Raw genomic sequence first — 23,980 nt, 5'->3', positions numbered from 1 at the left:
GTATTACATGCCTGCCAGTAGTCAATCCAAATCAATTCCACTCCCTGCCATCGAGGGCTCGTATTAAAAGAGCTTTCGGCACACACTCTACCATTCAATTCGCATGGAGATGGAGATGTAGATGGGTATATTTATTGAATTCAATATGCGATCCACTGGCGAGGATAAAGTCCCACCAAAGCGTGAAATTATTGAAAATACGGAGTATACATATTCCACAAAACATTCACACACATGTCCACAGAGACAGAGGGAAACAGAGAGATGGAGAGCGAGGGGGACTAAGCTTCTCTGTAGCAATGCCACACACTAGCACAGGGAGGAGCTGCCAGTGTACTATCTGCCATCGCCGAGTGTCCTTCCCTGGCTGCGCCTTTGCCAGCCTCATGATTTATTATAGTCTAATGCATATTTTGTGGCTGCAACACACGAGTGTATGGTAGATACGGGTATGCTGCTGCCTGCTGCCTGCTTCCTGCTGCCTGTGTGTGGTGGCTGCCTCAGTGATCAATTGTAATTTTCTTTCGAATGCAAATATTCTCCACAGAGCTCGAAGCTCGGAGCACAGAGTCTTGCCATGCCTTGCCTTATTTGTTTTGGCCAGAGCAATCGAATATATTATTTGATATATTGGAAATCGTATGTGATTCGAAAGAATTGCATCAATAACACATGTTTGCCGGTCCACTGTCGGGGTCCGAATTGATTGCAATGGGTGTGAGTCGGCCACGATACAAGTGTGTCTACATATGTCATAATTTGATGATAACCCAATCAGATAAATATGCAATCTGCTGCAGCAGGACACCCCTTCAGAGCACGTCCCTGCCACTGAAGCAGAGGCTATCAATGATTCCAGTTGGACCCTAATTTGTTATGTATATCAAATGCATCTCTGTGTGGATTTCGCTTTACTGAGCTGTCGATGATACTCGGAGACCACATTTTGAATGGCAAAATTTGACAGGCAAACTTCATTGCAAATAAGTTGGATGTTACAGTGGACATGTCGACTATTTACAGTGAATCCAAAAGACTCAATTTTGATAAAAATCAAATCCATCTTTAAGATTGTTTGTTGTGTACGAGTTTATTGCTTCGTTTCCCTGCAGATGAATATCTCAATAAAAATTCCTCTCCGAATATTGGGCATAATAAAGTATGGGCAGGGTCGTCCCGAAATTTATGTGCACCCCCAAATGAACAAAGGACCCAAGAGCTTTAACAACAAATAACAAAATAAAACAAAGAGAAAGCAGCGAAAGTAGAGAAAGCGAAAGTACGAGACAAATAAACGCAAATTCACGAAAAACTCAAAGCAAACAATGGCAAAAGTGGAAACAGCAACAGCAACAGAAGCAACCAACTTTCCCTCTTTTTTTTTAGTGGCCCCCAAAATATAATAATGCATAAGAAATGTTAATAAAATAGAGTGAAGCCATCGACTGTGGCGGCCATTGGCATTGTCCTTGATTTTTTGCTGCTGTCCGGCGGCTCACAGCAGACATAATTTTTAACAGCTGTAAAATAATGCCACCGCAAGTATAAACAAATGCCAGTTGAGTCCCGAATTAAATCAAACTGTGCCCCAGCGGTTCCACACTGAAGTCCTTAGCCAGGAGTCCATCGTCCCGAGTCCCTTGTCCAGGGTCCAAGTCAGAGACGCGTAAACGGCGTTTTCTCTCATTCAATTTGCATTCGGGGCGCATTTATTTATTCAAATTGTGTGATGTCCTTGCCGGCCGAAACTTTGCATAACATTTGGATGGACATGGGGACACTGGGACTGGGGGACCCAGAGACCAGACCCCGTACCCCACTGAAAGTTGCCCACTTTCTAATGTGTTTTTTCTCTGTTCTTTCTGTTTATTCGCCCCGACAGTGCCACCGAGGATTCATCACATTAGCACCGGCGGACATTTGCAAGTCAAGAAGGGCTCCTCAGTGCGCATCGAGTGCTCGGCCACTGGTAATCCAATGCCAAATGTGACCTGGAGCCGCAAAAATAATATTTTGCCCAATGGTAAGATTCAGCATAAATACAAATACTCGTACCCATCCAGCGTCCAGCAGACAAAAGGATCCATGGAGTCAACCAGCGACAGAGAGGCCACGGCCACGCAAATTAAAACCATAAAGAGCAACAAAAGACAACGCCCAGGAAATGGGAGAGAGCAAAAGTAAATGAATATAGTCGTAAAAGAAACTTTAAACAATTTCCATAAAAATGAAAAGTCAAAGAAATTATACGACGAGTGCTGGCCCTCTCCCTTTTGCTTTCTCCCTCTCCTGTTTGTGGAGCAGCAGGAGGCGGCCATTCTCGGCCAGGGACTCGGACTCGAACTCGGACTCGGACTCGGACGCGTCCTTGTCCAGCGACCGGCTGGGCTGCTCCTTTATTATTAAATATAATGCTCACTGTGTGGGCGTGTGCCTCTATATGCCTCTCTCTGTTGGTGGTTGCGTTGTTTGGCTACTGGCGGATCGGTGGGGCAGCCAAGAATGTCGGCATCAGGACATCACTGTCACTTGGCCGCACGTTGATTCCCTGTAATTGGCTCTGTCATTTCTTGGTCTCCCCGCAAAACCACCCACAGCCACACGACCTTATTGAGTTGCATTTTTCATGCGGTTTTCATGGTATACTTACTCGTTGCAGGCGAGGAGAAGCTCCACTCGCACGTCCTCTCCATCGAGAACGTGGACCGGCACAAGGGCGGCGTCTACATATGCACGGCGAACAATCGCGTCGGCCAGCCCGCCTCCAGCCAGGTGGTGCTCCATGTTCTATGTAAGTATGCAGCTCCCCAAACCCCACTCACACACTCGTTACACACACACACACACACACACAATGGAATGGAAAGGCGAAACAAATTAATTTTTTCACCGTGCTTCGGGGAGCTGCGAGTGTGTGTGTGCGTGTGTGTGTGCTCGGAGTGCTCGGAGTTTCGCTGTCAGTTCAATTTATGTCAAAACTGATTTCGATTTCGAACGGGTATTGACTCTCGATGCATGCAATCGCGGCACCCAAGTACATGGCAGGGATCTACTAGGGAAAAGGGCAACAACAGAACTACGGACATGGCTCACACACACCGCAGAGCGCGGAGCAGTGCTTTTATTACACTTCCGTGCGCACACTTACTCGACATTTATTGGTTGACTCTCACAATTATTGAAATGCCTTACGGGTGGTATCGACCATTCTGACATTTATTAACAATTTATGTGTAATTTGGCGGACTGCGACGGACAGACACTCCCCGGAGGACGCGGACAGGCATTACAAGTGCTAATTACATGGCGCCCATCGCTATTTACACTCTCAGGTCCCCAACGATTGCTGGCCAATGGGCCATTGATTTTTTCGTTTTGGCCCCGAGACCCATGTTCATGTTATTAACTAATTAATTATTAAGAAATCTTAACATTCTTTCTACCCCATCCGCGCACCCCATCTACAGATTCGCCAGAAATCGCAGTGGAGCGTCCCGTTGTCTTCTCGGGAGAAGGGCACGAGGCCATGCTGGTCTGCATCGTCCATGGCGAAACACAGCCTGAGGTATGTTTTAATTAAATTTCATACATAAATTTTCATTAACGCGTTTGCTCACTTGGAAACACGTACAAACACACAAACCCCGCACCACATCCGTGGTGGAAACACACAAACACAGAAAATCCTAAAAATATACATAGAACAGATAAAGATATAGATATATGTATCCCATATATTTTCGGAAGCAATCTGAAAATGTTTTGCCCTGAGAGTCGACATGTAGATAAATATCCAAAGTCTGTGACTTTCACGATGGCTTTTTTGATCGATATTCAAGCAGCACAAAGAGTCTTTGATTCAGCCAAAAATATATCAGATATGATTATCATCCAGTAAATTTGGTCAGCATTCCCTGAATTCCTTTCATTTTGTTCGACCATTGTTCTCAGAGCAGAGCCAAGGATGAGCAGCTGCCGTACAACGCATTAATTAAAAGTCTACAAAGGCAAATTGAAGTGCACTACAAAGTGCAGATAGGAGAAAGGCGCCGGGCATAATTTTAATCAAACATCGCTCACAATAGTCCCAGCGAGAAAGGGAGATGACTCCAGACAGAGTGAGAGAGAGCAAGAGAGAGAGAGAGAGAGAGATTCAGTGTCGGAGTCGCAGTCGGAGTCGGAGAAGCAAAGTGTAATGTCGCCTGTGTCTCAATGCATTTTTCGTATATTTTTGCAGTAATTTTTATCCCACTTTTTTTTGTCATTCTCTCGCTCTCTTTATTCTTGGTGTTTATTTTTGTGCTTTGCGCCTTTTGTCGACATTTAAATTAATACGCTTGGCTATAATTCAAAGTAAAATTGCGGAAGTTGCCAAAGCGGAAGTGAGAAGCGGCGAGCTACCGAAAAAAAAGCGAAACAGCAGGAGGAATGCCAAAGAACTGGAAAAGGAAACCCAAAATGACATGGCAGCACACACACACACACACACCAGAAAAAGAGTGAAGAGACTGAAAAAAAGGATATACGAATGAGAGAGAAACAGAGCGAGAGCTATGGCTACAAAGGAATGGCAAATAATGACTTGCGACCGCAAATGTCAATGCTTAAAATTATACAGCTCCCGTTTCATTTCACATTGTTTCGTTTCACTTTGGCCATACCCTTCCACAGGGTATTACTTGCTGTTGCGAGATGTTTGAGCGTCTTCTTGATCTACCATTGTGCATCTCTACTTTGTTATGATTCCATCAAACCAACTGTTAAATCGATCTGGGATAAGCTTCAATTTATTTTAATTTCTACAACAGATAATTTATGATTCAAGATTATCGAAATCTATATTCTATAGCCAAACTGTATGGCTCTGTGAGTTACAAATCTTATCCGAAAGTTGATGAGAACCGGATCATGATGTCATTTTGTTTCCCCTGAGCAAAATGTATCCGCAAGTGTATCCAGCGTTGTGGACCTCGTGGATACACTTCCATCTGCCATCCCATTTTCGCCTCGTTTTTGCTGGCCGTGACTCCCGTCGTGACTGCGGAGTGACTGGGAAGCGGCACGCCCATTCCCCGAATTTCGACAGCGCATTAAGTTTTTATGCTGTTTAATTTTTAACATTTTCGTTTTTTGTGTGCTGCTGCTGCTGGCTGCTCGCTGCCCCTCGTTTTGTGGCCGCAAAGAGTTGACTGCTTTCCAGGGAAAAGAAGAGCGAAACTATTTATTTGCCAGCCCAGCCAGAGCTGCAGCTACATTTGTAGCTTTATATTTGTTCTGTCCGACACATTTCATTAAAATCCGTCTGCACCACGTGGCCCGCCTCCTGCTTTGCATGGTGCATGCCACTGACGGCCGAAAGGGCGGGGCGTGGCAGTTAGTAGTCTTTCAGAATGGCATTTCCGCATGCAATTTTTACATTTGCCGTCCGCTCAGCTCCCCCCACACACAACCATTTCCCAGCAGTTCGTCATTTTTGTGAATTTATTTCATTGAGTTTTTCTGGTTTTTCCTGCTTTTTTTGTTGTTGTTTTATTTTGTAACCCCCGTGGCTAAGTGTATACAATTTAACGCTTCCTTGTCGTTATTTCTGGGCTGGTAACGGGGTCCCCTTTTTAACGAGCCTTCCCACACACCCACCCACCAGCGAATGTTGGCTGGAAAAAGCACTCCACAATCCACGTGCCGCTCGCTGCATGCATATAAAAAATGCTCGAGAGTGGCCAGACGGGCAACGAGTTCCTTTTTTTAGATTTAGAAGCAGATTTTGTTCGTTACCCCCGCCGAAATGTTAATTAAAGAATTCAGTGGCATGTAAACCCTCCAGGGCAAAGGTCAGTTTAATTAGCGTGTCAAGGGGTCGAAAGTTGGCAAAGTTTTTGCAGCACTGTTTTAGATGTGAATGAATAGTCAGAAGTTGTATGTGGACTAGAGTGGATCATCCGCCATCATTAGGATTGCCCTAATGGATCCGACAGGAATGTTGAAATGTATATTGTTTGAGGAAATGCATGCAAATATTATTGTCCAGCCGCAGCGAGCATTTTTAATTATGTCTTGTCAACGCGGAATGGTGGCTGGCGGCTCTGGATTGTTGGCAAAAACCACAAACTAGGCAACGCTGCGGCAGCGTATATTAATTATTTAGCGACCATTGAAAGGCACTCGGGCGGGCGGTCACCGTCGAACACTCGAACGCCCCCACAGATGGTTGAACACATGCCACACCATACCGCAGCTTGCCACACATGGCGATGCCTTTGGATAGGGCACTTATGTGCTTATTTGCATATTAATTACGCACTGCACCGCAAGCCCAAGTCTGGCTGTGGGATATATATTCATAAACCATTGATATTGTCGATTTGTTGCATAATGAATATCATAAACAAGCAGCGTTCTCCCTCCATCCATCTACCCCGCTAAAACCACATACTCCAGAGATGAGAATGTGTATGGTAAGCCCCCACAAAACACCCAATCTCTGCTCATGCGACAGCAACAAAGTCATTAGAGCAATTGTCATTAACATGAGCGACGGCAATGAGACAACATCATTATCAACGTCATCGGGTGGGCCTGCATGGGGGGGCAGGACTCTGCTGTGTGTCTGTGAGGAGTAGGGGCAGTGCCGCATTGTCAACGACGTTGTACCCGTCATCGATGTCGAACGCATTAAACATGCAGCAGCAACTGACAGAGCCATCAACATCAGCATCAGCATCAGCGGCTAACAGCATTAATGGGGGGTCTGTCCGTACAGCCAGCCCCTCCTCCAACTCCAATAACAACCCCAACCAAGGGACAGCTACTGCACTTCATGCACTTTCATCATCACTCGCTCTCTACAGCGCTGTATCGTACCGTGAGTGTGCTAGGGCTCTGGCTCTCTATAGCTATGCCGCTGCAATGGTTTTTAATTATTTTGCAAATTAATTTCCAAATTGGTAATTTTCTTCACATTTGCACACACGCCCCCAAACAGCAGCAGCAGCAGAAGCAGCAGCAGCTGCAGCGGCGGCTGTAATGAGTTTTTGTGCGGCGCGACGGGATGGAATGAGTAGTGAAAATTAGCCTATTAGCCTCGTCGCAAAGTAGATGTTTAGAGGAGGAAGCCGTATAGCAACCTAATTAGAAGATACGCCAGCATGGAAATTGCACTGCAAAACAGTTGCAAAAGATAATGTTCGGTTGATGATGATGATGAAAATAGAAGGGCATGTACTAGACCAATTTTGTAATTTTATTCACCATAAGCTGACTTCAAGCTTGGATGGAATTTTGATGTTACTATTCTGCGTCACATCATGGGCCACAAAAGAAGAAAAATCGTTTCATGGGTGCTGCAAATATGAAATTAGAAAATATTTCAATGCCTCAAAAGGTCAAAATAACTTACCTAAAAGATCTGTGGGGATTCTGTATCCATAGTGTGCACAGAAACACATTGCTGCACTTCAATTTGACATAAACTAATAAAAATAAAACTAATACCTAATGAAGCACATCCATGAAGGGGAACGAGGCCTGCTCCGGATTCAAAAGATCAATCAGAAAGCACACAGTGCCAGCCACGCCCTCGAAAAGGCTGTGTGGACGATCGGGCATACGAGCCTGCTCCTGGTAGTCGGCATCGGTCAGCACCTCCATGAACTTGAGTGCCCTGTAGTGGTACATCATCTCGTTGGTGAGGCGGAAGAGCAGCAGAAAGACATAGCCACCGCTGGCCACGCCGTGACAGATGCCTGGACCCTTGCGCAAGACTCCCCGCACCCAGACGAGATCCGCCACCTGACGTATGGCTGCCAAGTACTTCTCATCATTGAATATCAAGTAGGCCTTGGCCAGCAAGTAGACAGCCCCTGGAGCGCCGTGACACCAGTGCAGCAGGCGCCGGTCTGGATCCCGTCCAGTACAGAGGTCCTCCATGGACACTGGAAAGTTTCCCACGCTGTCCTGAAGTTTGACAAAGAGGTCAATAGAGGTCTTAATGTCGCGTATCACGTCTTCCGGGGCAGACATTGGTGTTGTGCGGAACCAGGGACTGTCGAGCAGCATGTGGAGAATGCCGCAGATGCCATGGGAAGCTCCCAGATACTGGGTTCCGTAATGCTGATACATCAGCGGTGACTGGCTCTTGCGGATCTTGCTGTACTCGCGGCCACTTTTCACGATCATCTGGCAAATGGCGATGACGGTATCGTCGGGGATCTCCTTCCGTCCGAGAACCTCGTTGAGCCAGTAGCAGCCAGCCAGATAGCCAGCTCGTCCCTGCATGAAGTCGTCGCAGCCAGTTTTTGTGTGCATTCTCTCCAAGCTGGACGGAATGCCCGTCTTGAAGATATCCAAATCCTTGGTCAAGGCTTTGGTGTTCCCGAGTGCTGCCGAGATGGCGGCGGACACGGCGTATATCCCAGCATTACCACAGATGAAGGAGAAGCGTTCCGCGGATCGCTTCAAATGTGGCTTGCACTTCTGCTTGGCGTTGCCCATCAAGGCGAGGGCGTAGTCCAGTGCTTTAGGGAACATAGAGCGAGTCTGCTCCGATGTGTAGAGCTTCCAGAACATGAAGCTTATGCCAGCATCTCCCACATACAAATCACCGCGCTCATCCACCTCCGAGTCATTCTCCTCCAGAATGGTCTGCACGTACAACCGAATCAAACTTTTGATTTGTTTGTCATCGGCTGCAGTCTGTCCCTCGCCCGGGACGAAATCCGGAAACGGATTTGGAAGAGAGCGATTATGACCTAGCATTTTAGTTTTGTATTTTTCGGAATTCAGAGAAGAGATTTTAAGCAACGTTTGCAGGGTTTCAAGTGTGAGTTGTGAGTGCTCTGCCTGGAAATGATCAGGCATCAAATGCCTTCGAGTAAGGAAATCAAAAGCCTACTCGATGGATTACAAAAATGGGTTTAGTGATTTCCATTCGCACTCTTAACTAGGGCCTGATGTGTGATTAATTCTTCATTATCTAATTTCTATTAGCATTTCCCTGGTTGATGCTTGGCAGTGGCAGGTGCCTGAGGGCCCAGGCCCAGGCCAAGTCCAAGCCAATTGCTGTTGGCAACAACTTAAGTCAAACTGTGGCCATTAGTGGCGACACCAGGAGGAGCAACAGCTCCAGATACTTCCACACCCACTGAACCCACAGCGACACGCAACTGAAGTCCTGTAGTCCTGACTCCTGGGTCCGTTCGTGTGTGTGCGTGCTGGCGTGCCAATGCGGCGTATGCGTAATTCCCACATGCCTCTTGCAATTATTTGTTTCTCTCTTTTTCTCTGCTCGGGCAGCTCTTTGGCGCATTTCCACACGCAGCTGAGACACACACACTGCCACAGAGACCCAGCACACCCATCTAACAACACTTTTCCGCTGGCAATTTCCGGCAGCCGAGACTTCGTGCTCCATGGAAGAGGAAGGTATTGCATAATAGATTGCCAGGCAGAAATAGGGGCAATGGAAAATGGAGAAGCACGCAAATTCTTTTCTTCCCTTTTTGGCTGATTAGTGTTGATTGGTATTTCTCGCTTTGCTGCTCATCAATGCTAATTTTTTGTTCTCTCCGTTGCTGCTTTTCTCTGAAGTAGGGAAGCAGCAGCAGCTACCGAGTTGGGCAAAGTTTCTTCTACTGTTTCTCTTGCTTTCGCTTCCTTTCGCCTGTTCACGAGGGCGTGCAACAAAAGCATTTGAAAATGAAGCGCAAGTGCAAAAGATTGATTGGCGCAACATTTGCGTGGATCTATTAATGAAGTGCACACAGAATCAATTCGGGCAATCAATCGCCGAATTCCTGGCAATCAAAGTGCTGCTTAATTAATTCGGTTAGCAATCTTCTGGAAACGGTCGAAAATATTAAATAAAATAAAAATAATAATTTCTGCTCATTTTTCTGCCACGTCAACACTTACGCCTCGTTACGCACGGTTGAAGGAATGAATGCCATGGCGCCATCATGTTGATGGGGATTCAGATGTGGACTCGGACTCGCCTGAAGATGATCATTATGATGATGATGATAATGGCTGTGGCAAGGATGGACACAGGTCCCAGACTAGAGCTTAAACAAAGGGGGAAAAGCGGAAAATCAACAGCAACGAAGGCATGAAAAACGCAAACATCAACAATTTGGACAAATAATATGAGAAGGAAGGGACAAAAAAAACACAACAACATTTATGGCATGACGGCATAACAGCAACAACTGCACACGTACGAGGGAATACACTCTGTGGATGGGAGGAGCGGTGGATATGTTTCTCTTTGTATCTATGTGTTTGCGTGTTTGTGTTTGTGTGAGCGGAAAATATGACAACACATATGCAGCCACTGACAGCCATTTTAATGGAATATGATGCTGCAAGCCAGTGGCAATGTTAACTAATCTAAAAGAAGAGGTTTGCCCCCAACACCGATAGCAGCACCAGGCAGCCGCCAGCAGACACATCTGTCTAGACCCCACAACTATCTCTGTCTCTTTGCCATTCTCGTTCTCATAATTTTTTCATCTATTTGTTTTAATATTTTCTTTCCTTTTGTGGGGAATTGTGGGGAGATTGGTTTTTGGTATGTGTGTCATGCCATCGAGCACCTGCTGCTTCCTTGCCAGTTCTGCTGTTAATTCGTGCGTTCTGTCCTTGCTTATCTGCCGAATGCCTGCCTGCCTCCTGCCTCCTGCCTCCCTCCTACCTCCTTTTTGGTATCCCGCCTCCGGTATCCTGTCTGGGACCTGTCAAAGCGGCGACAGCTCGACGGGCTGCAGTGTTCGCAAAAATGCTCCCAGCGACTTGCGCGCTCAATTCATTTACAAAACACGCACGGTCGTCCCTCCGTCTGTCAGCGGGCCATAGTTGGGACTCGGATACAGATCCGGGCCACGCAGCGACGTGTGCTCCAGCTTCGGTTTGAGCTTCAGCTTCAGGATATGTGTTTGCACAGGATTCGGGCACACTTGACACACAAAACATGTGCTCCGGAGTTGGCCGGGAAATATTGTGCACGAGAATGTAACAAACAAATAGAGACAAACGATGCGCAACCAAAGATTCCATTCCATTCCATTCGTGAAAGGGAACTTCCTTTCAGTTATGACCACGGCCAAAAAACCCCAGCAGTCATTAGGCGCTGTGTGTGTGGTTGGGGAGAAGTTCCCTGTTGAAAATCTGTTGAAAAATCTGAACTGTGAAAGAAAATCAATACTCGTCGCCTTGCACGTCGATCTGGTTTTCAATTTCAACAGGAATTACGCTTAATTGACGCTCAAGTGACAGCAGCACGAAGTGGAAGTGGAAGTACTCGCCACAAATCGTCTTAACTTTCACCTCAGCTCACGACCCCCCAACCCCCATGACATCCCTCAACCCACAGACATGCCCCAATAACCAACCACAAGCGCTTAAGCAGCAGAAAGGTACAAAGACACGCACACAATGTCGGTTCTTAGAGCTACTTATACTTAGACACTCTCTCTCTCTCTACTCATTTTCTCATTCACTCACTCAAGACACACTCGCACTCGCACACCCCGAAGTTGTTAGCTGTTCGCTGCGATTGACCAAAGTTTTCAATTATTTACAGGTAATTTGGTTCAAAGACACCATGCAACTGGATACCACGGAGCGGCACATCATGGAGACGCGGGGCTCGCGGCACACGCTGATTATACGCAAAGTGCATCCGCAGGACTTTGGCAACTACTCCTGTGTGGCCGAGAACCAGCTTGGAAAGGCACGCAAGACCCTGCAGTTGAGCGGAAAACCGAATGTAGCCGTTTTTAATTCACCGCCAATCAGTCAGTACAAGGACAGGTAAGAATCGAATCCATCGATATCCTTCGCTTTTTCAGTTGAGCGCGGGACACGTGCCATGTTCTGTGAAGTTTTGCTGGCTAATTGGAAGTGAGGGGAATGCCATGGGTTTACGTAATTGAGAATTAAATGCAAAATCAGAAACAAATGTCAGGATTTTGTGGGTTGATTGGCCATTAGACATTGCACATAGACGCAGACACGGACAGAGAGATGATGCACACGCCGCACATCAAGTGATTTATTAGATTAATTTCGACGAGTGACAGAGAGACGCCGCCCAATGGCTGGGCAGCCCGGTGCGTATACGTAACGAATAAACCTTTTAATTGGATTAGCTGTCATCAAACACACGCAGACACACAAACCCATAAGCGAGGCGACACAGATAGAAAAGGCCAAACCAACAAGAGGGAGAGTGAGAGGGAGAGTCGAGAGTCGAGAGTCGAGAGTCAGTGAGGCAAGCGACAAACAAGCTCACATCTCATGTCACACTCGAACAAACTGGGAGACAGCCAGTCAGTCCGTCTGTCAGTCATTCATTCAGTCAGTTAGATAGCTTTACACTCTCTCTCTCTCTCTCGGAAAATGGGAAACGAGTGCCATTGGCACCTTTCAATAATTCAACTTGAATTAAGCCCCTTAACCGGGAGTACATTTTGCAGCGAAACCACAGCTAGAAAATGGGCGAAAAGTGGAGGAAACTCCAAGCAAACATTGCGCAGAGCAAGTACGCGTACAACCATTATAATTCGGGGGTTAGCACCGAACTAACTTTTTCGGTGGGGGGGCGGCTAAAACTAACTAACCAAGCGATAGCCACGTCCACTTTTGCGCTGATTTTATTTCGTTTCATTTGGTTTTGATACGCTGACGGAAACTGCTGCCGGCAATTAAGCTACCAAAAGCTACCAAGCCCCACCCGAAAAATAACCGAAAACCCAAAACCGATTCTGGTAGCTCCATAGACTGGCGCCAGTCTATGCCCTGCCGTTTGCCGGGCTCTTCAATTGTTAATAATCATTTTTATTGCTTACTTTAGTTTTATGCTATATGCGAAAAAGTTTCTCTGATTGGCGTTTTATGTTTTTATTGTGCGCCAGGACTTGAAGTTATTAGTTCTCATGGCCCAATAATCAGGCAGAGAAAACATCAACAGAAAACAGAAAACATTGAGAGCAAAACAGGAAGAGCGGAGGCAAAGGCAGAGGCAGGGCAGGTCCTTCCCTGTTGGGACATAGGCTTGTTTATGGCCCAAAATGGGAGCAGGCCTCCTCCCCCTGTAGTGTGCCCAATGCTGATTAGCATTCAAATTGTGTGCCGAGTTTATCGCAAAGCAATGAAGTTGCGCCTTTGTAATAGAGGATTGCGACAGCAGGGCTCCTCGCAAATGGTGCTCTGAACCTGATTCGGATTCTGTATTCTGTGTTCTGTGATTCTGGCATCCCATGAGCTACGTCTTGTAATTAGTTGTTTACTCGAATGCCAACAGTTGCTGTGGAGTGTGTGCCTGAGCCCGTGCCTTTGCCAGTGCCTTTGCCAGCGCCTGTGCCTGTGCCTGCCTATAAATAAGTTTGTCCATCAGCTTTGATGACTAATGAGCTTAAGTAGTGCCGGTCCGTGCGGACTCCTCGGACTCTATTCGGCATTAAAGCCATCGCTTCAAGGGGGGCTATCGAACTTTAAGCAGGGGCCAATGGCCAAAAATGCAGTCCGACTGGCACAATGCACTGCAGGAGAATGGCAGCAGTTTGGGGTGTGGGAGTGGGTGGGTGGCCATATAACTTCATTTACACTTGAGCTGAGAATGTGGCAGGACTCTCTGTTGGCTTTTCGGTTGAATGGACGCATTGTGCCACCAGCAGGAAGGGGCCCAGACAATCGTTAAAGAGGCGGTGGACGGGGGGGTCGGTAGGGCAAACAAGCAGCCAATAACAAAGGGGAGGCACCCGGCATTATGTTAAGACTGCAGCAGCAGCAGCAGCAGCTTCAGGAACAACAATGCGGGGATGGGGATCAATATACGTGGCTCATACACGCAGTATCTTCACCCCGCCCTTGTGCTCATCCTTCGTCTTCGTCTTCGACCGCTCCATTGATTATGTTGTTGTTGGTGCTGCTGGATGCCTCGCTGACTTGGCTGGCTCCTTGCTGGCGTGCCTGCGTTGACTTTGGCTTCAACAGCTCAAGCTCCCGGCTTTCAGCTTGCAGCTTTATAGAAAATTTAACAATTACATATTGATTGCAGTCGCCTTAAAATAAATCCCAACCCCATCTCCGCTGCTACTGTTGCCCGCGATAACTTACCCACTTATCCCTCTCTTTTGGCAGATACAACATCTCGTGGGCAGTGGACTCGCATTCGCCCATCGAGGAGTACAAGTTGTCCTTCCGCAAGCTGCCACAAGGACATGAGGTCGTTGGCAATGCCATTGACTCGCAATCCTCTTCGTCGTCGTTGTCGTCATCGCAGTCCTCGTCCTCCTCCTCGTCGCAGATGTACGGCTCCGGTCTCCACTCGCATCACATTGGCAGCAACATCGGAGGAGGAGGAGGCAGCCTCTCCGGCGGAGTCGGCATGGGCAGCTATGGCGGCTACGGCAATCTGATGCACTGGGGACGCAACGACTGGCGCAATGTGGTCCTGCCAGCCATGCCCCTCTCGCATCACTACTCGCAGGGCATGAGCTACATGGTACGCGGCCTGGATCCCGATCAGCACTACGAGGCCACCGTGCAGTCCAGGTGAGTGGAGATGGAGCTGAAGCTGATTCTGCAGCTGCAGCTGCAGTTGCTGTTATTTTTGATAGCCGCAGTGTGGACTGTGCATGGTCTTGTGCATGCATTCTGTTGGGCTCATTAGCAAGCATTTGCATATTAATAACTGCTAATTTTCCTGAGCTGCATAATTAATACGGTGAAATGGTCTTCAATTGCAGGAATCGTTACGGCTGGAGCGATTTGACCAACAGTTTTGTCTTCTCCACATCATCGAATGGTGAGTGTCAGTAATGGGCAAAGCTTTAGCATCCTTGTAGCATCCAATCTGAAGTGCCAGCAATGCACTTTAACCCTCAAGGCTTAAATCCGGCAACCTATTACGTATGAATACCCTCAAATGTAGTGCCAGACCTTAGTGTTAGGGTATTCCTGCCTCGGCTAGCCGATGTTCAATCGATTGAAATCCTTTTGGCTTTGTATTTGCTTTCTGTTTCTGGTTGCATGCATAATAATTTGGTATTATGCGTTGCTTTTCCCCGATAATCCACAACAATCACAATGGAGCGGCATTGGCAGGCCAAACAAAAAGGGAGCATCACGGCCAGCGCCAGAGTCTGTTGAAACTGTCGCAATTTAATGTATTTAAAATGTATTACCGAAGCGTAAGGGAGCGCGCGTCAAGTAAGGCGAGAAGTGGATGCATTTACCGCGCTTTCATTTCGTTTTATTTCGTTTCATTTCGGTGAAAATTCAGCAATAATTTTCGCACTAAGGCGCACTTGCACATCCCTTAATGCACATAGATACACAAACACACACACACACATGCACATCTGCCTGCCACAGTTATCTTACATTTTCCATGCGAACATCAAGTATACGCACCACTGGCAGTTATTTTGGCTGCCAGTTGACAAACTTTCGCATGGACAAATTCTGCATACATCCCCTGCGGCGCCTGCAGTCACTGCAGCTCCCCCGAGCTCATGTGTTTGTGTGGGCATAGTGGACCCACTAATTGATGGGTGGTTCGTGCGTGCAGTCTTGACTTTGCATAATGAGGGTGAGAAATCAAATAAGGCACAAGGCAGCGCTAATTGGATGTGTTGCCAGATGGGGGTTGGAAGTAAAAGGAAAGAGCAAAGTCCGCAGGACAGGAAAGACATCTCCCACAGCACGCAAGACCTCGCCGCCAGGTGGGTAGATTTAAATGCGCAAACGAAAACCATTTATATGCAAAACTATTGTTGCACTGCATACAAAATGACTACGGCAATGCCACACAGCGATAGACATGAAAAGAAGTGAACGAGGAACAAGAGAGAGAGAGAGAGAGAGAGAGAGAGAGAGAGTGAGCGGAATGGCAACATAAAATGTGGCGCGCGCGGAAAAGCGATTTTCCATGCAAATGACGCACATTTGCCCGGCGCCAGGCGCCACGCCAGTGTAGGTTGAGGTGGAGATGCAGGAGGAGCCTCCACACCGTTGCCATCTTTTGGCTGCCATGCGAAATGCATACAAATGCAAATAGTTCACAGTTCAATGCCGCCATTGCTGTTGCGTTGCCTGGCAAACAAACGCATAAATATGCAGTCAGCAGGAGAGCTGAAGAGCAGCAGCAGCAACAGTACAAACAATACAACAAAAAACCAAAAGAAATATGCAATAAACACGCACATGCCGCAGCCATGAGATACTCGCAGAAGACGAGTGCAGGCAGCAGGCAGCATGTTGCAGGGACAAAGCGATGCAGCGAAAATTTAATAAACCAAAACGTGAATGCCGCGCACATAAAGGGATCGCGATGGGGAACAATGCATTCGCTTTTCCGCCTGCTGAGACGGAAGGTATCGATGTCGCTGGCTGCAAGACGTGTTGCTTTTGACAGGTTGCACACAGACACACACTCTATGGCAGCATACTTCATTAGACGCCATTGAAATGGGATATAAAGCCTGCCTGCCATTGCCCCCCTGCCTCCTGCAATCAACTTCCATTCCCTGCCATGGCCATGCCCCAGAAACAGCTTCGTTTTGTGGCAATCCGATGGCTGTGCTTTGTGCTAATGAAAATGACTTCATTATATTTTCGAAACGTAAACAATTTACGCAATTAGTGGCCGAGCATGCAATGCAATAATACGAAGGGGACACCAGGACACCCAAGCAGCAGAACAGCAGAGGACAAGAACAGCAGCAGGATACTCCCACAGAGGAGGAGCAGCCGCAGCAACAGCAACAACGTCATGGTGTGCAATCGAGCAAAGCGGCAACTAATGAGCGCAGAGTGTCATAACTACAGAAACAATGCCAGGTACACACACATACAGGAACAATAACTGAGGCACTAACCATAACAGTAAAGGACAGTGCCAGAGCCAAAGAGTCTTATAGACCCAGACCCAGACACTCGCAGAATAGGGGACAAGAGCCAAGCAGACAGTTGCAGAAATATTACCAGTTCATTTACCTGTTTGCTACGTGTGCGGCAAGCAGAGCAGAGCGAAGTCCGGGGTCCGGGGTCAGACTCCAGCCACTAAAAGAAAACGCCAAATGGAGTGTGCTGTCACAGAACCCCCCGAAACCTCCGCAAACGGTTCGCATATGCACTTCAAAGACCACTTCCTCCACGCATTTATGAGGCTGGTTTGGCAGCCACCTGAACGAAGGTAACTGCTGAGGTGCCAATGGTATTTGGGAAAACAATAATACCCTGGCATTATGGTGGGTCGATTGTTTTCCAAGATGCAGCTCAACAAGTAGTAGAGAGTGCTATAAGGGAAGCAAAGTTTTCCACCGGAAAGTCTCTGCCACTTCATTAGTTTTTACAACTTTCCTATATCAATATTGTGTATAATTTATGCTTATTGTGGAGGAAGGAAAGTTTTAGAAAGCAAAAGGAATACACTGATGCCAGCTGCACTCTTTCTTTAGATATCCTCTACGAGTTTAATGCGGGAAAGAGAACATCAAATATGGAAACATCCCATTCTACTTTCAATCAATAAGTACAATCAACATTAATTAAATTGCACGCTACTTTTTAGAGGGACAAACTTGAATAGCTCATAATATGCGACAATTCATTGGTCAGTTTAGCGGTACAATATCCTCGCTAATGGCATAATATCCTAGCTTTTGGGTCAGCTGAAGGACCTCCAAAGGGCATATCTACTTCGGGCTGCCGTTGGGTTGGCCAGCCACGTTCCGTCCGCCCTTCAAGTGCATTTAATTTTAACGAGTCCTCTGTGGCGCTCCGTCCGTTACTCGTTGTTTGCACCCGTAATGTTCTCGACGAGTGCCATTGTACGGCTGTGCCCTTTGTTTTTCCTGCTGTCCTGCCATTGTTGTTGCCATTTCGGTGCGTGGCGGACACTTGGATGGGAGGAGGAGCAGCACACAGCAGAAGAGGCAGCGAAATAGACTCGACTAAGGTATGCAACTATTTACATCATCTATAGCGCTGGGTAATAGTAACGACAGAAGAGCACGAGGGTCTGGAGAGTAGAAGGGCGGCAGGGATGTTGCTTGACAGCAGGACATGGACAGGCAGAGGGTCGGTCAGAGGGCATACACACTCTTATAGCCCGGCACATAGAGACATAAAAAATAATGCATTTTGTGCACGCGAAAAAATACTCGACATAAAGCAAAAAAGAAGTTAAATAAAATTACAACATAAAGTAAGGCAACGAGTCTGTCAGTGTGTGTGTGTGTGTGCCTCAAGTGTGTGTGTTTGTGTGTATTTGTGCTCTGTTTGGTTGTGTTTATATGTGTGTGAATGGCGGACGTTTGGCTAGAAGAAATATCAGAAAATGAAAGACTCGTTGAAACTTGCGTAAAACTTGCTGAAACTGCCAACTGAGGAGCGCCGCAGCAGCAGCAGCGACAGCAGCAACGTAGAAGCAACAGCAGCGGGAATAGCAATAACAGCAACAGCAATGGTGGCAGCAACAGCAGTGGAAGAAGCAACAACAACGCCAAGCATTCAAACGATGACAAAGTGGACCCTTACTGCATGCCCCTAAGAATGCGTTGCCGCTGCTGGCACTGAACGTCTGCTCAAAAACTTTCAATTTACTCGTCCTAGTCCGACGGCCAACGTATCTTCTTGCAACACCACCATTCTCATTCTCATTCGCCCAACCCCCCCGTCCCCCTGTGCGTTTGAAGCTTTTGTGCTGCCGCCGGGAATACTTTAGCCGAGGCCCCCAAACAACTGCAGCGTCGTCATCGTCGTCATAGCCATCGTTTTTTTGCTTTTTTTTGCCCCCCTACTTGCATGTAAGTTGCAAAAGTTTTTCAAGGCATATACACCATACTCGTACTCGTAGTCGTAGTCGTACCCGTCGTAGTTGTTGCAAAAAAACGAAAACAAAGGAGGAGCTGACTGGAAAAAAAAGAAATGAGAGGCAAGGAAGACCCGCCTGGCAGAAGTTTGTAGTGGCTGCATAATAAGCACAGGCAAAAATAGCACCACGCTCTCGCCTCGGAGATGTGTAATGCGAATTCTCAACGTGAATGTTATGTTTATGTAAAGTGCAGGTCCCACAATGCCATGCCCAACCCGAGAGCGAGAAGCGGGAACCGGGAGGGCGCCTCTGTTGCTGAAGTTTCAACTTGCCACAAGTGCCGAGTGCCCCTATACATACATATATGTATGTATTCGTGCGAAAGGAAAGGTTTCTGGCAACTGCATTACAATGCAGAAGGAACCAGAGTATTTGCTGGCCAGTGCTGCTAAGCTTTAAGCGGGGCTTTAAGGGTCGCCTGGGCCCAGGACCCCAATGACAAATCCGCTTTCAGCTATGGCCAAAAAAACCAAAACAAAAAAAACTAAGTCATAAGGAGGGGTGATGGGGTAACAGGGGGACGCATGTGGTCCACTTTGCAACAAACGAGCGATGTGTGCGTGCGGAGCATTGTTGAAATGTTGCTGCCGCTGCCGAAAACTTGAAAATCCGCGGTGAGCCTGCCCCAACGTGTGTCCTGTCCTGCAGCAGTGGCAACTTTTGCTGAATGTGTAATAAACTGGCTGCTGTGCGCGCAGCACAGCACAGCCCCAGAGCCAAGTTTCGGATGCAAACTGTCCGCAAAAGCATCGGAAATGCTGCGCGAAAAATCGGATTTGCCTGCTGTACTTAAAAACACCAGCAAAGCGTTGAAAAGGGCGGCAGGAGGCAGCCAGGAGGATTTGCCACCACTGCTGCTGCTGCTGCTGCTAGAAGCATCAGCTCAACAAATCCATGTCCGTGACTGTGACTGCCCCCCACCTATGTCGATTGCACTCGGCCATTTGTATTTGTTGCCGCACCGCAATGCTATTATGTGAAAAGCGCGTTTCGTCCACTGTCCAGGATTGAAGGGGGGCGGACAGTCGCCGCCGTCCAGTGGGTCCAGAACCAGACAGGAGCAGCAGGAGGTGGCACCGGCCCCGGCCAGGTGCTGAGAGCTGGTCACCGCGACAGAGCAGAACAGAGCAGAGAACAGCCCGGCCCAGCTCAGGCCACGCAACTGCGGCGACATCGATGGCCGGGCGCTTATTTAGCTGCACAAACGAGAAATCACAAGTGACGTTACGGTTTTGTGCGACCAACCGCAAGCAATAAAAGTCGCAACGACAACCGAATCGGACCTGGACCTGGACGCGGAGTCGGACCCGGGCCCTGACTCAACCCAACTGGACTGCAGCGGGTGGCAACATTAGCCGGACAGCCACATGGTCACGAATGCTGGCTGCCGCTCCTCATCTTTCCATTGCTCCTCCTACTGCATCCAATCCACTGCTATCACGGGTCTGTGGCCGCGTCTGTTTTCATTACAAAATTGTCGGCGTTCGGTGGTGGCACCGCAATTGACAATTTGCTTTTATTTTATGTTGACAGTTGGGGAATTTATATGGCTGGGCATTGCATTTGATCGTCGCCCGCTGGCCATTTTTCTTAGCCGCTTTACCGACTGCCCACCGACTAAATGGCCAAATGAATAGAGAAATATGAGCAGAGAGGCCGGACCGGTCCGGTCCGTGCCTAGTGGACAGTGGGATTTGGAGAGCATTTGAGAATTAAAGGTGTCATGTTCCGAGGCTATGGCGACGGCACAGATACCTCGATAGATAAGCTGTCCTGGTTGTTTGCTGGTGGCCAAACATGAATGCAACATGCAACCTACATTGATACCACGTCCGGCATTCAACTCTGCCTCTTTCTATCTCTCCTCTTGGCAGCTCCAACATCCGATGTTGCCTGTCTATTAAAAGTGTCAGCAATCACTTGTGGGCGGATGCTGCTGCTCCACTCCACCCACCTCTTGTTAGAGGCAAAGGAGACGGCAATGCACGGCTAGCACAGCATGTGGTGGGGCGATCTGTTTGCTTTAGATAATGTCGAACCATCTGCCAGGCAGGATATAAAATATTTATAAGTTTCGCTTGCCCAGAAATGGCAGCAGCGTGATTCAGTAGCAAATGTAGATGTCCCTGGCATCCTCTTGGCATTTCATTAAAATCGTACTGCGACACGACGTTACCTTGGAAATACACCACATATCTATAGACCTGCATGTATCTATATATATATTTGTGAAGGGAGCTTCATTTACGGGTATACATATATGCGGGAAGAAGAGGGGAAGGGTCCTTTGAGGCTCTACTTCGATCGCCTGAATGGCCAAATGCTCATTTGTCATTATTGACAGATGTTGCACGCTGCCCGTTGCCATTTTAATTGGCGGCTTTAATGAAATGAGCTGCCTGGCCTGCTCTGGTCTGCACTGGTCTGGCCTGGCCTGGCCTGGGCACCATAAATGACCTCGCTGCTCAGTGAGGCCAGCCGAGGCAATTCCGACCATCCTCTTTGGAGCCATAGCCATCCCATCCATCCAACACCCAAGCCGCCCAATGACTTCCCACTTGATTGGCCATCTGCATTCGCAGTCGTCTGCGCCAAAAGTAAATCCCTGTGATTGCAGATTGCACTTTAAGCGTTAATGATTTATTTGCCCGCATGGATTTTATTTAAATGCCGAAGGATGCTGGACGGATGGAAATTTCATTTTGTTTGCGGTACAATAGGCTCTTCCTCCACGCTTCCCTCTTCCACCCATCCATCCACCTTGCACACTTTCGATCCACTATCCACTACTATCGCTACTTTCAACTCTCCTAACTTTCAACGACTGCTCCACGTACTAATTGCAGATGGACCTGTCGATCTGTCCACCTTTTTGAATCACGGTCTGTCAGGTTAGTCTCTCTCTCTCTCACTCTCACTTCTCTCTCTCTCTCTCTCTCTGTCTCTCTATCTATCTTTCTCTCTCTGTATCTCCAACTTGCTCTATATCTATTATACATTTATTTTTCTCCATACCGTATCATCTCTCTGTCTCTCTTTGCATGTTCGAATCTGCATGTTATTTGTATTTATTTTTAAATAACTTGTACATAAAACTCAATTTTTGTGCTAAGCTGGGCATGCGAAAAAAAGCAGAAAATCCTGAAATAAAATTGGAACAAATCAAAACAAATTGCATACACCTATTGGGATGTGTTGGTATGTCCGTCCGTCCCGTGTCCGTGTGTATTTGTCCGTGCAGTTTAGCAACTATTTTGCGTGCCATTTCCGTTGGCATTCCCAGTCCTCGATCAACAACAGGAAAACTGAATATGTACAAATAATAATAAAAATCGGAACATCAAACGAGTTTAAATGCATACCCCATTGAAATTCCGCTTAGTCTATATGGGTTCCTGTATCTCAATGTACTCATGTGAGAGAGGTGCTTTTTGTACATTTCAATCTGTTCACTTGCATGCGAAACCAATTTGTTTTATGGCTGTAGCCTCTCTCTCTCTCTCTCTCCTTCATGAATATTGAAAAGCATTCCCAGTGTGATTCGAAATAATTCCATTCTAAATAACTCTAGCGGAATGTTTAAAAGTTGATTAAAATACAAAAATATCTCTCTCTTGAATTTCTTTATTTTAGATAACGAGATGCGCGATCTGAGTGTCACATTCTATGGGAGCAGTGCCATAAATAGGCAAAAACTTGGACTCCTGGCACTGAGCTCGGCCACGCTGATCCTCAGCCTTATAATGGCCTAAATTCGATTATAATTTGCTTTCGATTTAAGTTACGGATCTCACCGCCAATAGCAGTAAAACGTATCGTTTGGGATTTTGTTTTTGCGAGAAGCAACAGAAGGATGCACTCTAGTCGTAAATGGTAGCCTAAGGAAAGATATATATATATATACAGATATGTAAACGTAATTATAGACATTCCTGCTACGATTTCTCATTCTTCGATTCTCAAGATTCTCAAGCAAACAAAACCAAAACAAAAAGGAAAACCAATTTCAAATTTAAATCATGACTAACCAAAACGGAATAAGGAACCATACATTCTACGTGTAACAATCAATGTAAAAGAGCATAGAACTGTTCAAACTAGGAACCATTTATGCATACGGCAACTAACGAATACACCCATATGAATACACCCATACTTCCACTCACTCACATTCGCATTTGCAGACCATTCGAGCACTCAGAAATCCAAGTGTAAATAGATTTTATCCTACATACTTTTAGGATTAAGCTGCACCAAAGAAATTTATATAAAATACATATGAATGTATGTGTACGTACATATGTAATTGATCGATCGGACAGTCAACCATATATTACATATGTACATCCAGAATATATATATAAATATATTTAAGCTTCAGTGTGTGCTTGTGCATCTGTCACAGGCAAATGGAAAATGCAAAATTGCAGCATTATGCAAATAGTTAATTTAATTAATCTATAAATTCATAAACTAATTATCGGATATGCAATAACCGCACCACACACACAACACACACATTTTTTAGTTAAATTAATTTGTGAGAAAAACAATGGTAAAATCAGTGCAGAAATGTGAAAAAAAAGATTCCACTAATTTGCAACATTTTGAAACAAAGCGTGTCATGCCACACACACACACACACAACACAAAGGACACACACTGGACACGACGCATTTTGATGGCTTAAAGCAGACAGAAGACAGAATTTTTCTAGCTTTTTGCAAAATTTGTATGTACGTAGGACCTAAGTAGCTTAATTGACCGCATAAATGCAAGTAAATTAGTGAAAACAAACTCATTGATTCAATCGTGTAAATTAATCAACTGCAAGGGAAGTCAGGCCAGAAAGAGAGGAATTCCATGTGGATTGATTAATTTACAATTATCGCATAATGTACATATAGAAAATCGAAATGAAGTGGCGGCAGGAAGGTGCAGTAGAATGACGCGATATGGAATGGCAATGAAACGGAAATGGAAGTGCTAACTAGGACACAAAAATAGCTGTTAGTAACTACAAAATATTATAGTAAATATAACCGTAATTACGAGATTATAACCAAACAAAAATGTAAGTGTTTAGATCGAATACCAAAAAAA

The 23,980-nt window shown here is 46.5% G+C and overlaps 2 protein-coding genes across 6 annotated transcripts in view; one reads left to right on the top strand and one right to left on the bottom strand.

The window, feature by feature from the left end:
- Positions 1–23,665, top strand: part of LOC117897215 (lachesin) — a 137,552-nt gene extending 113,887 nt beyond the window's left edge. For 2 of the 5 annotated variants that reach the window (XM_034805924.1, XM_034805925.1), the window contains 8 exons: positions 1,883–2,023; positions 2,660–2,791; positions 3,468–3,565; positions 11,576–11,805; positions 14,137–14,550; positions 14,745–14,803; positions 21,724–21,768; positions 22,511–22,629. In XM_034805924.1, coding sequence (XP_034661815.1) covers positions 1,883–2,023; positions 2,660–2,791; positions 3,468–3,565; positions 11,576–11,805; positions 14,137–14,550; positions 14,745–14,803; positions 21,724–21,768; positions 22,511–22,629 — 1,238 coding nt within the window. Of the gene's footprint in view, positions 1–1,882; positions 2,024–2,659; positions 2,792–3,467; positions 3,566–11,575; positions 11,806–14,136; positions 14,551–14,744; positions 14,804–21,723; positions 21,769–22,510 lie in introns of all 5 variants that reach the window. The other 3 variants (XM_034805926.1, XM_034805928.1, XM_034805927.1) reach the window with 3 other exon arrangements.
- Positions 7,434–8,832, bottom strand: LOC117897216 (lanC-like protein 3 homolog). The gene has a single exon (XM_034805929.1). It carries the CDS (start codon positions 8,752–8,754, stop codon positions 7,492–7,494), a length of 1,263 nt encoding a protein of 420 aa, XP_034661820.1. The 5' UTR covers positions 8,755–8,832; the 3' UTR covers positions 7,434–7,491.
- Positions 23,666–23,980: the final 315 nt, after the last annotated feature.

Source organism: Drosophila subobscura, chromosome O (assembly GCF_008121235.1).
Source record: "Drosophila subobscura isolate 14011-0131.10 chromosome O, UCBerk_Dsub_1.0, whole genome shotgun sequence".
In the NCBI taxonomy this organism is placed as follows: domain Eukaryota; kingdom Metazoa; phylum Arthropoda; class Insecta; order Diptera; family Drosophilidae; genus Drosophila; species Drosophila subobscura.
This window is presented reverse-complemented; position numbering and strand designations above follow the sequence as displayed.